This window comes from Pseudomyrmex gracilis, unplaced genomic scaffold (genome assembly GCF_002006095.1).
Source record: "Pseudomyrmex gracilis isolate BER0280 unplaced genomic scaffold, ASM200609v1 scaffold_178, whole genome shotgun sequence".
Taxonomy (NCBI): domain Eukaryota; kingdom Metazoa; phylum Arthropoda; class Insecta; order Hymenoptera; family Formicidae; genus Pseudomyrmex; species Pseudomyrmex gracilis.
The window spans coordinates 85,767-98,009 of record NW_018020762.1 but is presented as its reverse complement, the minus strand read 5'-3'; the positions used below and the strand labels follow the sequence as shown (position 1 = coordinate 98,009).

Below are 12,243 nucleotides of genomic sequence, written 5' to 3'. Positions count from 1 at the left end.
ATCCAAAACAAATACCTTTTACAAATTATTCTAATTATAAACTTAAAGCAAATTATAGATAGAAAAGCTATACATTTTATCACCTGCAAAATATACAACACAAAGAAATTTACGTATTTGTGTTACTACCGGGAATTTTTTCTTGGCTGTCGATACACTTTAAACATGCACTTAAAAAACATGTGCACGTAACGATTCAGCCTTTAATTATTTCAATTCGATAAAATTTTACGTATATAACATATACATTGCAACGTTAGTAACCATTCTCACAATCAGTCTCTTGTTTTAACTCTATTATAGTCACTCAGTCTCCGTAAACATTTTGTGCTAAAATAAAATGGTAAATGTTTAGCCAATAGAAGTTTTACATATAGAAAGTGACCATTTAAACCCGTGGACATAGCACAGAATAGAACCGCACGCTGTGGACGAGCGACATGTCGCTCGTGGACTGGCTGCGTAGTTCCAATGTGTACCACTCGTGGACATGCGTTAGTTTACGGGGCGGAAAAGTGATTGCACATTCTCTTATGGACCTGGCCGCTCTCAGGCTTCTCTTTGTCGGTACTGCAATGAATATTGGAACGCAGTCTCGTTCTGCTGAATTGAAGAACTTGCGCACAATGCGGTTCCAACATAAATTTACATGTATGTAAAGATAACAAGAGTTTTAACAACATGACGCATATAATTTGACAGTATATTGTTCGGAATATTATAACAAAATAAAATACTAAAAACAAATCAACAAACACAAATAAATTTAATTTCTTTTTTCACAGAGTTACCACAATTGTGTCATAAGTTTTTTCTTTTCCGTTGGAGATCATGTCTTTGAATGAAAAAACAAATATTGTAATTGAAGAGTATAAAGAAAAAAACCATAGAAAGAACGTTCGCAAACAGAAACGCGCTCATCACAGACTGATCAGAGATATGAACATCAAGTGCGCTGATGAACCTACACAGGTATACAACAACACACACGTGTAGATATGTTATAAATTGTACGCTATGAATTCTAGGTTTGTAAAATAATTTATAAACGTGATTTGTTTTTACTTTGAACGCAGCATTTAATGATCTGCAACGGCGGCTTGGTGACGGGTATGAAAAGAGAAACGTTGCAATATGTACTGGATGCATTAATTACCAAGTATGTTCTAATAATGCCAATAAACAAGTCGTATTGTTTTGTAACATGTAATTCAAAAAAGGATGCGATATGCGTATATAATTACGTTCACGGACGTATGAAACTTCCAGGCCAAAATGGGCCGCTATACATGTGCTATACTGAAACAGGTGTGTGCGCGATGCTGTGTTAAAGAAAGTTACAACAGACTTACATATTGAACACTGACTAATTTGAAGTAAAATATATTTCTTCTTTTAGTTCCTATCACAGATGACAACACATCTAATTCTGAATTTCCACCTGGTCTTAAGTTACTAGAGAATTTCATAACAGAAGAACAAGAAAAACATCTGTTAAGAACAATTAATTGGGAAGATTATGGTAAAAAAATAATAACTTGTGTAAAGTCCAATTAATGGAAGATTATTGAAAAACATTTTTAAAACATTTGCAGAATCTGCCTCGTCGCAACTGAAACACAGGCAAGTAAAACATTTTGGATACGAGTTCGAATACAGTACAAATATGGTAGATCCTGACAAGCCTATCGCACCAATTCCTGAGGAATATAAATTCTTGCAAGATCTGTTTGACGAACATAATCAAGACCACACGTACGACCAGCTGACCATTAACAAGTACTTGCCCGGACAAGGTAATGATGGCTTCAGACGGTTTGTTGATTCATAAGTTTATGCCTGTTCAATTGGATTAAATCTTACCGGTAATATTTTTCTTTTCTCTGTTTGTGTGAATTAATTGCGACAATTTTAATAGACGCGTAAATTTGCGAACCAAAGCTTGAATGAAGTAAATCTACATCAATAAAGTTCTCAAGTGAGAAACACCGTACATTTCAGGCATACCGCCACACATTGATACGCACAGTGTCTTCGAAGACACAATACTGTCCTTGTCACTCGGCTCCGCGTGCATTATGAACTTCAAAAAGGAAGATCGGAAGATCGATGTGTTCTTACCCGCCAGATCGTTGTTGATCATGTCGGAAGAGGCGAGATACGCGTGGACACACGGTATCTGTCCTCGTTACAACGATGTGATCGAGACAGACGAGGGAACTACGACGCGGGAACGTGGAACCAGAGTGTCGTTTACTTTTAGAAAAGTGCGACGAGGTAAATGCTGTTGCGATTTCAGAGAATATTGTGATTCTTCAATACATGACTCAGCTACTATGTTCATCGATTCCAAGGCCGCATCCGGACTAGAGGATTCCTATGTACACAAGGTACAAGTGTTTGTATATGTCTTATATGTGTCACATATTATTATTTACAAAATGTTCTTAGGTTTATGAGGAAATATCTAATCACTTCAGTGAGACGCGACACAAACAGTGGCCTAATGTAACCAAATTTCTTGAAAGTCTCGAAGAAGGCACATTGCTGCTAGATGTGGGCTGTGGAAATGGCAAATATCTTTGCGGAAATCAGAATACGTACAAAGTATTTCTTTCTAATTTTCTTACGTATGATACACGTGGAAGATACACTGTATGTAAATTGATTTAGGCTATTTTCGAGTGTCATTTTAGGTGGGATGCGATTACAGTTTCGGATTGACGAGTATATGTCGCAAGCGGAATTTCGAGGTTCTCCAGTGCGATTGTCTGTATCTACCGTATAAAGACAATTCTTTCGACGCGACAATTAGCATCGCGGTGATTCATCACCTGTCAACTCGAGAGCGAAGACGTCGCGCTATTTTCGAAATGATCAGAGTGCTCAGGCCAATGGGAAGATGTTTGATCTACGCGTGGGCGAAGGAGCAACGCAAAGACTCGGCAGATTCGTTCTACCTCAAGTACAGCAAAAAGAACAGGGGCGAGGACGGGATCAGTTTGAGCGAGATCAGCGAAAGAATTTCCGATTGTCAAGTAACGCTGCCGGTTCACGAAAACAGAACGAACTTTGCTCACAGCGATATGCTGGTTCCTTGGAAGAAAAAGGACGGCGAACGTTTTCTTCGTTATTATCACGTCTTTCAGGAGGGCGAACTGGCAAAACTGTGTGCAGAAGTGCCCGCGGTCACGATCAAGGAGATCTATTACGATCAGGGTAATTGGTGCGCGATCTTAGAAAAATGTACAGAAAACTCGTGAAAAGAAATTAAATTTCCTTAATCAATCCAAGTGTGTGAAATCTCCAAATTTATTTCATTATTTATTTAACTGTTACCTCCTCTCTTACATCGCGTCACCTGTGAACTTCAATCGCTATCGTCCGCTGAAACAAAAAAAAATATTCGTTGCCTTTATTAACATAGAACGAATTATTTGTTGATATAAAATTTTGCAATGTACAAGGTGATTGTAATTATATGAAAAAATTGCTCATTACCGAAATTTGGTTCTTTTTTCGGCAAATCAACAAGACTCTGATTATCCGTATCAGAGTCGTACGTACTGCTAGAGTCGTTGGAACTGTCAGGACTCTGTTTTTTGATCAAAATCTGGAAAAGAAAATAATGAGAAATTGTTGTTAATTAAGCAAGCTTGCAAAAGTGAGTAAAACAATGAATTATCACTTTATTTACGTCAGAATCTGATATCAAGTCTGCGGATCCTTCTTCATATTTTACGATGCGACTTTTGTCTAGATCTTCTTCTATCTCCATCAGATCATCTAGACATTTTTATCAGTAAAAATTAGAAAAATATTTAATTCATTATGTATTTTACGTTATAAATGTTTTTTACCTTCAGCCAAATCTGTTGCGTCCCATTTACGTAATTTAATGCTGATACGATCACCGATCGTTGTTGTGAGTTTATTGATCTGAATACTTTCTTTAAACCTACATACGTTGCTGGTATCTTTTTTGTATCTACAAATGTGTGGAAATGTTAGAAGCTATTATCATGTGGCAACAGGCTTTGCAATATCGTAAACCTCATACCGTGATTGTACATCTCTGGCTACTGCCTCCCTGATTTGTCGCACCAGTGTTTCCGCATAATTTGCCGCGTGACTAGAAACGGCAGATATTACATCTTCGACCTTCATCGTTTTTGTTAAGTAATCAAAGTGCAAGCTACAAAGTTCTCTGTATGAATTCATACCGAGAGTGAGCTCAGCAACACCAACTCTTTCTTCGATGTGTGTGGGATCCATTATGGTGTTGCCACTGCAAAGTTTACAAAAGATCTCGTGAAACGCGCGCGAATCTTCGATAAAATCGAATTTCTCGTAAAAATTTAAAAAGACTAAAAATTTAGTAAATAAATCTTTGAAGAGAGAAACCAACCTTTCAAATGTTATGAAAGATACGCAAACTGGATAATGGAATAATGTTAATGGAAGAAAATCTTTTTCGGAAGCCGGATGTATAATGACTTCTTCGCCAGTTGAGGTAACATCTGGCCTATGAAAATGCATGAGAGCAGCAAGTGTTGCTATGGATGCGCAGTCAATTAAATTTCCATCATGATTTATAATATTAACGTCGACTCTCAAGTTCCATACCTGCGGAATAAGATAAATAATCAATTCGCACGTGTAAAATACTGTAAAAACAAACCTTTAATAAACAAAATATAACAACAACCTTTTTATCTGCTACAATACAGAGAGATTCCAAGTCTATGCACTTTGAATCCTTGAAACATTTCTCTAACTGCCTGCTGATCAGTATAGCTGCTTCAGATTGGCGTCCACTTTCAAAATGTTGAGCTGCTAATGGAGTAAGCTCAACATTTATGTACATTATGCCTTCATTAGGACGAGATATTTTTGGCTGATGAATATCACACGATACTTGTGCCACTGCTCTATGAAGAGATTTTTCTTCATTGTTATTTGACATTAAATATATATATATATTTTATAGATGCGTATATTTATCAGATGTATATATTTATCATTAAATAAAAACTTACTTTGTATGTCCAAGAGATACCATACAACATCCCCAGTTGGATCCAAAGTGGATCGTTAGTTGACGTGGTTGCAACAACCCTCTTCCATCTAATCTCTGAAGATACACAAACTGTTTAGTATTTATGTTTGTGTGATCATAAAAAAATCTAAACTATTACTCTAAATAATCATTACATAAAAACAAACAAATACATGAGTTTACATGTGTCACTCGCACTTTAAACTGGCTGTCAGTATACAAATTTGTAAAGTACTTTTACACACACGTGGTATATTTTATTATAAAACTGAAAGCATACCGTTTCTGTTTCTATACATTTGTTTATGAAATTTCGCTCACAATTTGTAAGCGGAGTTTCTTTCATCTTCGAATATTTTCACTCTGCTATATGTTGTTTATAAAATTTCGTTCGCAATTTCTAAGTAAAGTCTCGAGAGGTAGGGTTGAAAATGAAAAGAGATTTGGATTGGTCGATTTTCTTATGTCTCGTTCAACAGCTGCGCTTCCCGGTTGTTTACATACAATTGGTTGATTGTAAATTTTTTGCAACCAATTGGACGTGTTTTACGGTAACGAGAATGCCGATCGGATTGGTTGATGTGCTTACGTACGCTTTGCGCCTTGGTAAAATGTAAAACCGTACGATAGTTTATGTTCAAAGTTCTCTAACGGTAGATAGATCGAAAGTTTTCACAAAGTTTATCTTCTCTTTTGAAGTGACGGGTAATTTGACATGTTGTATCGGTGAAAACCTACCTACCGTTTTGTTTACGTCGAGCGGAAGATCATAAAAATCTTTTATTTTGCGCGTTCGCAATATATACGTTTCCTGATATGTTTCCCAAAAGGAGAAACAGCAGGGGACACATAGTATGATTCTCATCTGTGAATGCGGGAGGATATCTCTCAATGGAAGCTCGTTTCCATTTTTTCCAAAACCATATTCAAAGACTTTGTTCGTCGGTGTTGTTCCAAGTAGACAAGATTTGCCGGAAGTTAAATTGTATCGCGGTGCACACGCAGCCGATCTTTCTAATTCAGGAATAGCCGCAGTGCTCGGTGGACCATCCGCCGAGTAACGTCACGTAACCCCTAATTCGATCTGCTCACATCATCCCAAAAATTTATTGCATATTTTACTCATTCCGACATGTATACATTCAAACCGTTTGTGTTCGTCGTGCACAAGGGACATGGGCCTGAACGTCCTAAGGCGAGAAGTGGCCACCGGATCGCGTGTGACCATCGGAATCTTTATTCTTACGGTGGCTTCAATCCCTGCGTATCCGACTCGGACATGGTCAACGATCCGACATGGAACGCCAGCAAGCCGCTGTTCAAGGAATTGTGGCGCTTCAATTTGGCAAGCGAACAGTGGAAGCGGCTGCCGGGTCAGGAAAACATGCCAAACGAGCTGGCGTCAAACGCGGTCGTGTTACGCGACAACGCGCTGATAGTTTACGGCGGAACCGGTGTGCCCTTTGGCGAGAGTTGTAGCAATCAGTTGTACGTCTGCAACCTTGAAAATGGATCTATCAGAATTATGCCAGCTTGGGGAGAACTACCTGAACCGCAATATGGTCAGGTAATATATATATATGTTGTTATCTGCAAGTTGTGTATACATTTAAATAGGAAACATTTCTCGATGAACTTTGTTTTTCTCAATTGGGTGCTTTTTAGCTGATTCTTGAGAATATTTTATTTTTCATGTACATTGTGTATATTAATAACAAATAATTTTTTAGGCACTGGTAAGCTTTGGCCCCTATATTTACACAATGGGTGGTACTACAGGTTATGACTATACCTGTGACATTCACAAGTTTGACCTTAGAACTCACAGGTGGGAAATGATATATGCACGTTCAGGAAGAGATGAATCAGAACCTTTGGGAAGATATAGACACGAGTTAGCCTTCGATGGGAGATTGATCTATGTTTTTGGTGGCGGTACATCTACTGAGGTTTTTGGTTTTTCGGTAAGAAAACGTGTATTATTAAAAGGAAAGAGTAACATAAAGAATTGTACATAATTGTACAAAACTAAATCATAAAGTTATTATTTTTACATATACAATATATATATTTCAGGAAATACCGACATTCGATTTGTGGACCAATAGCTGGAAGATGTTGAGCACGTATGGCGACAACGATGGGACCATGGTGCCGGAAGCACGGCGTTGTCATGGCTGTGTGCAGCACAAAGATGAGAAGACCGGTGTTACTTCAGTTTTTATATCGGGCGGTTACGACGGTGATTGGGTGTTTTCTGATGTCTGGCGATTAGACCTCAGCACACGGCGGTGGACGCTTTTGAGAGAATGCATTCTGCCAAGTCCAGTTTACTTCCACTCGGCAGCGTTGACTCCGGAAGGTCGTATGTACATATTCGGCGGTATAGTCAAAGTGAACAATGAGGTTATTATTACATCTTTTGAGATGTACCACATTACAGTATTTGATCAACAAATGTACTTTCAAAACAATTGTATTTCATATTGTTGATCTAACAGTATTAAAACTAAAGTTGTTTCAGGTGCAGAGAACAAATGCGGTTTATTCGGCATGGCTGACGATTCCAAAACTGTCAGAGATCTGTTGGCAGGCATTGAATCATTATTATCCAAACTTAAGAAACATGTCGCCAAGAAAGTTGCTACGCATCGGGATACCGTTGAGATTTGTGCAGAGATTTGATTCCAACGACTTGTGAATGATTCACGCAAGATCAAGTTCTCTCGATGTTCCCGAGTTTTCGCGAATGAGATGTTTTTTTTTTTATTTTTTTATTTTTTAAAACTTGCACTCTCTAAAGAAACATTCGAGATCATGCTTATAAATTTGTGATATTTTTTTTGAGAATTCTCTGTCTCTAACGCAGTTTTGTTTTGTATCATACCGATTTTGTACAATTGCTTATTACATTAACAAGAGCAAAGAGTAATTTTTGACTATTCTATTTATTATGTACTAAGTAGTATACGTAATGAACTACTTCATACACGACTTTTGCGCCTTTTCCCGGATCTGCAAATTAATCAAGAGGCGCGGTAGTGTTTCGCGCCAAGTTCACGCACGAACTGCGCGAGGCGCACTGTGCCCATTATACGCGAAAATTAATTTAAATAATTAACGCGAGGTATATTGACATTTGTTAAAAATTTATGTACAGAAACGATATACATACATCGATATATGTGTATGTTGACGAGTGATATATAAATAAGAAGATGGTATAGAAGAAGATCATTGTTAGAATATTAATATTGTACATATATATATATATACATATATATATATATGTATACAAAAGTCTTACATTCAGTTTTGCCATTGTTAAAGCATATTATTATACATACAGTTGCTTATATATATTTCTTATATTAACTATATTTCATCGAGCTATGGTGAATGACAACGAGTGACGATGAGGTTATTTAAGAATATTTATATATGACGAGTGTAAAGTTTAATACTGGAAAAAACAAAATCATTGGCGAGACGTGATGTGCGTCCGTACAATTGTATTCTCAAAGGAAATTGTCTTGCTAATTCTCGGATATCTGTCCGCAGTGCCTGTTACAAAAATGAAGGGAAATCCGCCAAATTTTGCAAGTGTGTTTTGACGAATCAAAAACTTCAGAGATGTCTCGACTTTTTTCCCATATATATATATATAATATATATATATATATATATTTATATATATATTATATATTACATATATATTTTTTTTTTCTTTTTTTTTTTTTTAAAGTAAATCCAGAAACTTTTTATTAACTATAAATTATATGTATGTATATACGAAGGTAAATATTTACACACACATGTGTTGAAAAATTTCTTTAAAGATTTTTCCAAGTAATGTATACTACGCATCGCGCAATTCAATAGGTGGATTCGGATGTTATTTATTAAAGACACACATACCCACACACAACAGTTGTATATTAGAAAAATTGATCGATAGAATAGTGTAAATATACAGGTGAGAAAGAAAAAAAATATAGTGCAATTAAATCTGACGTATATGGCCGTTTTTATTTCACGAACCTGCCGGTCGCGCGAAACAAGCCGTTTTTTTACGTCGGCTTTTAAACATCAAGACAAAAAATTTGAAACTTCTCTTTTTGAAAGAGCGAGAAAAGGAAGGATTTTTGATAATCCAGAGAGAACAAAATAAATCAATCAAAAAAAGGAGGTAACCATTTGTGGTGCCACGTGTCTTTTCGCTTCTTGCACTTTTGTATTAATTGAAAAAACAACAAAAAACGAAACGGAAGATTTACTGGAAGCTTGTATCAAGAAACATGACGTATTTATTGCAGTTGTGCCAACAAGAGATAAAGATCCTCTTTTGTTTCCACCGAGCTACAAATTTTCCAACGTTTAAACGCGGAGTGTGGAAAGTGCGAACGCTTTCTCGCGGTAAATTATAAGAACGATAATTATCTCGTCCGTTTTTTGTTGCGCAAAAATTGTTTTCGAAAAGATAAAAGTATCACAACGTATATTCACGTGTGTGTACAAAGTTTCAGACGATAAGAATTTGTGACGGGAGCATTTTATTAAATTGCAAAGTTCGCTCTCCGAACCGGGAACATACAAATTGAACGCTGTTGCAACAACATGTACACACAATTTAATTTTCCCAATCAATTTTTAAAATTTTAGAAACATTCCGAGAGAAAAAGAACGAGAAACAATCCCGCCTCTTGAACGCAAACCGTTCTCGTGCGAAACAATTCAAAACCGTGTGCGGATATGTCCGCCATGGGTCGTCACTTCCGGTTCCGAGAGGCGCGCGTGCTTCGCGCGAATCGTTCGTCCACGACCAGCTGCTGACCGAGCGCGAGCGAGGGGCTCCACTTCAGATACTTCCAAGCGGTCGAGCGAGGTGGACGCCTCTGTTTGTTGCTGCTCTTGCGACCGAGCTCCGCGCGAGTGCGATACACGCCGTGTGTCTTTCGACTCCCGTAAAGATATAGCTGTTTTAGAAAAAAATAAAATAAAATAAATAAATAAAACGATCCCGAACTGAGACGTTTGTTTGATCGCGCACCGGTCGATTCCGTCGTCCGCGCTCTCGTCGACATCGTCGGTGTCGTCACTGTCGTCGTCGTCGTCGTCGTCGTCCGTCGCCGTGATTTCCATGCATCGCACAAGCACGCGGCCGAGCACGCGCCTGTTCGAGATGCGTTACCAGGTATTTATGTAGTATCGACTACCGCTGCGTTAAACATCAGAACATCGTCGTGCACTTGTCCGCGCATCCTCGTCGTCGACGGAGAGAGAGAGAGAGAGAGAGAGTGAAAAAGAGAGGAAGGAAACAACACACACACCGTCCTCGTGCGGGCGAGAATTTTGACAAGAGGCTAGATAGGAGCAAGAATCTCGCGGATCACCGGAGCAGGAAGTTATCGTAGAATCGACAACGAGATGGAGCAGAAACACTTGTACAAGGTTGTTCTAACTGGAGGTACGTAACACGCAAAAATCCTTTTTAACGTCAATCCCTTGTGACGTTGTGTATATGATTTTTCTCGCGGCATGAGGTGTGTAAAAGAGTTTATATACTATATTTCGCACGCAGCTCAATATATATACTTAACAATCGCGAGATCAAACGAGACTTCGCAGACTTTTCCGAAAGCGCGACTCGAAAGAATTTCCAGACGTGACGTGTCAATTGAATAAATTGATTTTCTTTTGTTTTTATTACAATTGTTGCGCACGTTTGTTCGTTAGTCGAGAAGAAAAGACTGACGGACGGAACGTTACGCGATAATAACTTGAGCACTTTTTGTTTGATTTGTGTGTTTGTTTGTGGAAATGTTGACGGATGCAAAATTATCAGTTTGTACAAAACAGTTTTACGGAAAGAGAGAGAGATAGAGAGATTATCAGGTGTTGTGCGTATCATTTAATGGCTCCTGAACGCACACACACACGCAGAACGTGCGAGAACGCTCGCCGAGCATAGTAAAAAAAACGTGGCCAACGTCAACGTGTGGCTTTTCCGAAAATACATGTCCGTCAGTTTTCCGGAAAATCCGGAGTAACTGGTCATCGCTGGGTTGTCTTTTGCCCGCGCGGCTTAAGCGGCTTTGCCCGCGTTTGCAGAAGAGCTATTAAGACTCTATATATAATTTGTGTAACCCCCTCACACACACACGCTCAATAACGTGTATATATATGTATATGTATGTATCTCTTTCTCTTTTTTTTCAAAGATATCGAAAGTAAATTAAATTCTCTGGATGTTACATACGTAAGAGAGAAAGCACTTGACGATGATGTACATGTGACGGTCGGCGTTGTGTGATCGCTGATAAAAATAATGAGTCAATTTCGAGACTCCGAGATAACAAACTCTTGATCTCATTCGCACACGTGGTTCATTCGAACGTTCGCTTTTGTTTCTCAAATGCGTTATTCATAATTTTTCACGTCTCCTTTAACTAAGCGCTGACGAACGTTCAGCTGAATTGGTTTTTTTTTTTTTTATCTCCGTTTTCCTCGAGAGAGATAAAATTTTTGCAACTTCGAACGCGATCATCGCGTCACCGAATGTCGCAATTTCGTTCACTACTCGGTGACGGAACCGAGAATAGAACAACACACGGGCAGAGAATTTTTATTTCGCACGAGTGTGAGCGCGAATCTCTCGCACACGCGCGATTTAATTTCGGCCAATGCGACGAGCGCACGTGGTTTCTCCGCGCGAGACTTGTTTCTTTTGGACACAAGAGATTTTACTTGATGAATTTTGTAACACACAAAGATCAAAATTACGCGCTAATGCGCAATAAGACGTCGCGCGGCGGACGATTGTAATTTTTTTTCCGCTGCAACGTCGTCGTCGTCGTCGTCGTCGTCGTGACGTCGGCGCCGAATTGTCTCTCTCATCCGTTTTTCTTTGTGGCCTTTTGCGACGTTCGTTATTATCATCGGCCACGCCAATTGTCAATCGATTGCGCGCGCTTTAGCGAGGACACGCGATTGCGGTCGATGAGGAAACGGAGATCTTTGATCTCCCCGTTTCGCGGGGAATTTTATTTGGGACGCAATTTTGTTTCAATTTCGTCTTATTAGATTTTTATCTGCTTGTATATATTTTTTATCTGTTTGTATATATTTTTGTGTGTATACATGTTAATAAATGTATATTTATATATATTATATATATACATCTA

At 38.3% G+C, this 12,243-nt stretch overlaps 4 protein-coding genes across 9 annotated transcripts in view; 3 read left to right on the top strand and 1 right to left on the bottom strand.

The window, feature by feature from the left end:
• The first annotated feature begins 22 nt into the window (after window positions 1-22).
• On the top strand, window positions 23-3,349 carry LOC109857915 (alkylated DNA repair protein alkB homolog 8). Its single transcript, XM_020434701.1, has 8 exons — window positions 23-651; window positions 786-972; window positions 1,077-1,308; window positions 1,400-1,522; window positions 1,596-1,796; window positions 2,002-2,390; window positions 2,452-2,607; window positions 2,697-3,349. Exons 2-8 carry the CDS (start codon window positions 832-834, stop codon window positions 3,261-3,263), a joined length of 1,809 nt encoding a protein of 602 aa, XP_020290290.1. The 5' UTR covers window positions 23-651; window positions 786-831; the 3' UTR covers window positions 3,264-3,349.
• Window positions 3,282-5,507, bottom strand: LOC109857920 (exosome complex component rrp45). Its single transcript, XM_020434711.1, has 9 exons — window positions 5,340-5,507; window positions 5,040-5,134; window positions 4,709-4,931; window positions 4,409-4,626; window positions 4,061-4,288; window positions 3,861-3,988; window positions 3,698-3,786; window positions 3,502-3,613; window positions 3,282-3,387 (listed from the first exon to the last, which is right to left on the bottom strand). Exons 1-9 carry the CDS (start codon window positions 5,403-5,405, stop codon window positions 3,371-3,373), a joined length of 1,176 nt encoding a protein of 391 aa, XP_020290300.1. The 5' UTR covers window positions 5,406-5,507; the 3' UTR covers window positions 3,282-3,370.
• A 182-nt stretch (window positions 5,508-5,689) lies between these two features.
• LOC109857919 (kelch domain-containing protein 10 homolog) lies at window positions 5,690-8,221 on the top strand. 3 transcript variants are annotated; one of them, XM_020434710.1, is made up of 4 exons: window positions 5,690-6,626; window positions 6,790-7,023; window positions 7,136-7,424; window positions 7,584-8,221. In XM_020434710.1, exons 1-4 carry the CDS (start codon window positions 6,192-6,194, stop codon window positions 7,742-7,744), a joined length of 1,119 nt encoding a protein of 372 aa, XP_020290299.1. In that variant the 5' UTR covers window positions 5,690-6,191; the 3' UTR covers window positions 7,745-8,221. The 3 variants fall into 3 exon arrangements, with proteins under 3 accessions (XP_020290299.1, XP_020290297.1, XP_020290298.1); XM_020434708.1 differs by having other exon boundaries at window positions 7,136-7,465; window positions 7,575-8,221; XM_020434709.1 differs by having other exon boundaries at window positions 5,691-6,626; window positions 7,136-7,465.
• A 1,628-nt stretch (window positions 8,222-9,849) lies between these two features.
• The window catches only part of LOC109857949 (TRPL translocation defect protein 14), a 13,319-nt gene continuing 10,925 nt past the window's right edge, over window positions 9,850-12,243 (top strand). For 2 of the 4 annotated variants that reach the window (XM_020434751.1, XM_020434752.1), the window contains exon 1: window positions 10,512-10,526. Coding sequence is in view for 1 of the 4 variants with exons in the window: in XM_020434749.1 (XP_020290338.1) it covers window positions 10,487-10,526 (40 nt within the window). In the remaining 3 variants the exon portion in view is untranslated. Of the gene's footprint in view, window positions 10,527-12,243 lie in introns of all 4 variants that reach the window. The other 2 variants (XM_020434750.1, XM_020434749.1) reach the window with 2 other exon arrangements.

Coding starts and splice junctions, on each gene's coding strand:
- LOC109857920 (XM_020434711.1), bottom strand. CDS start 5,405: ATGAAAGAAACTCCGCTTACAAATTGTGAGCGAAATTTCATAAACAAA. Junction 4,932..5,039: donor GTATCTCTTGGACATACAAA/GTAAGTTTTTAT, acceptor ATCTCTTCATAG/AGCAGTGGCACAAGTATCGT. Junction 3,787..3,860: donor CGCAACAGATTTGGCTGAAG/GTAAAAAACATT, acceptor AAAAATGTCTAG/ATGATCTGATGGAGATAGAA.
- LOC109857915 (XM_020434701.1), top strand. CDS start 832: ATGTCTTTGAATGAAAAAACAAATATTGTAATTGAAGAGTATAAAGAA. Junction 1,523..1,595: donor AATTAATTGGGAAGATTATG/GTAAAAAAATAA, acceptor AAACATTTGCAG/AATCTGCCTCGTCGCAACTG. Junction 2,391..2,451: donor AGGATTCCTATGTACACAAG/GTACAAGTGTTT, acceptor AAATGTTCTTAG/GTTTATGAGGAAATATCTAA.
- LOC109857919 (XM_020434708.1), top strand. CDS start 6,192: ATGTATACATTCAAACCGTTTGTGTTCGTCGTGCACAAGGGACATGGG. Junction 7,024..7,135: donor CTGAGGTTTTTGGTTTTTCG/GTAAGAAAACGT, acceptor TATATATTTCAG/GAAATACCGACATTCGATTT. Junction 7,466..7,574: donor TAGTCAAAGTGAACAATGAG/GTTATTATTACA, acceptor TTAAAACTAAAG/TTGTTTCAGGTGCAGAGAAC.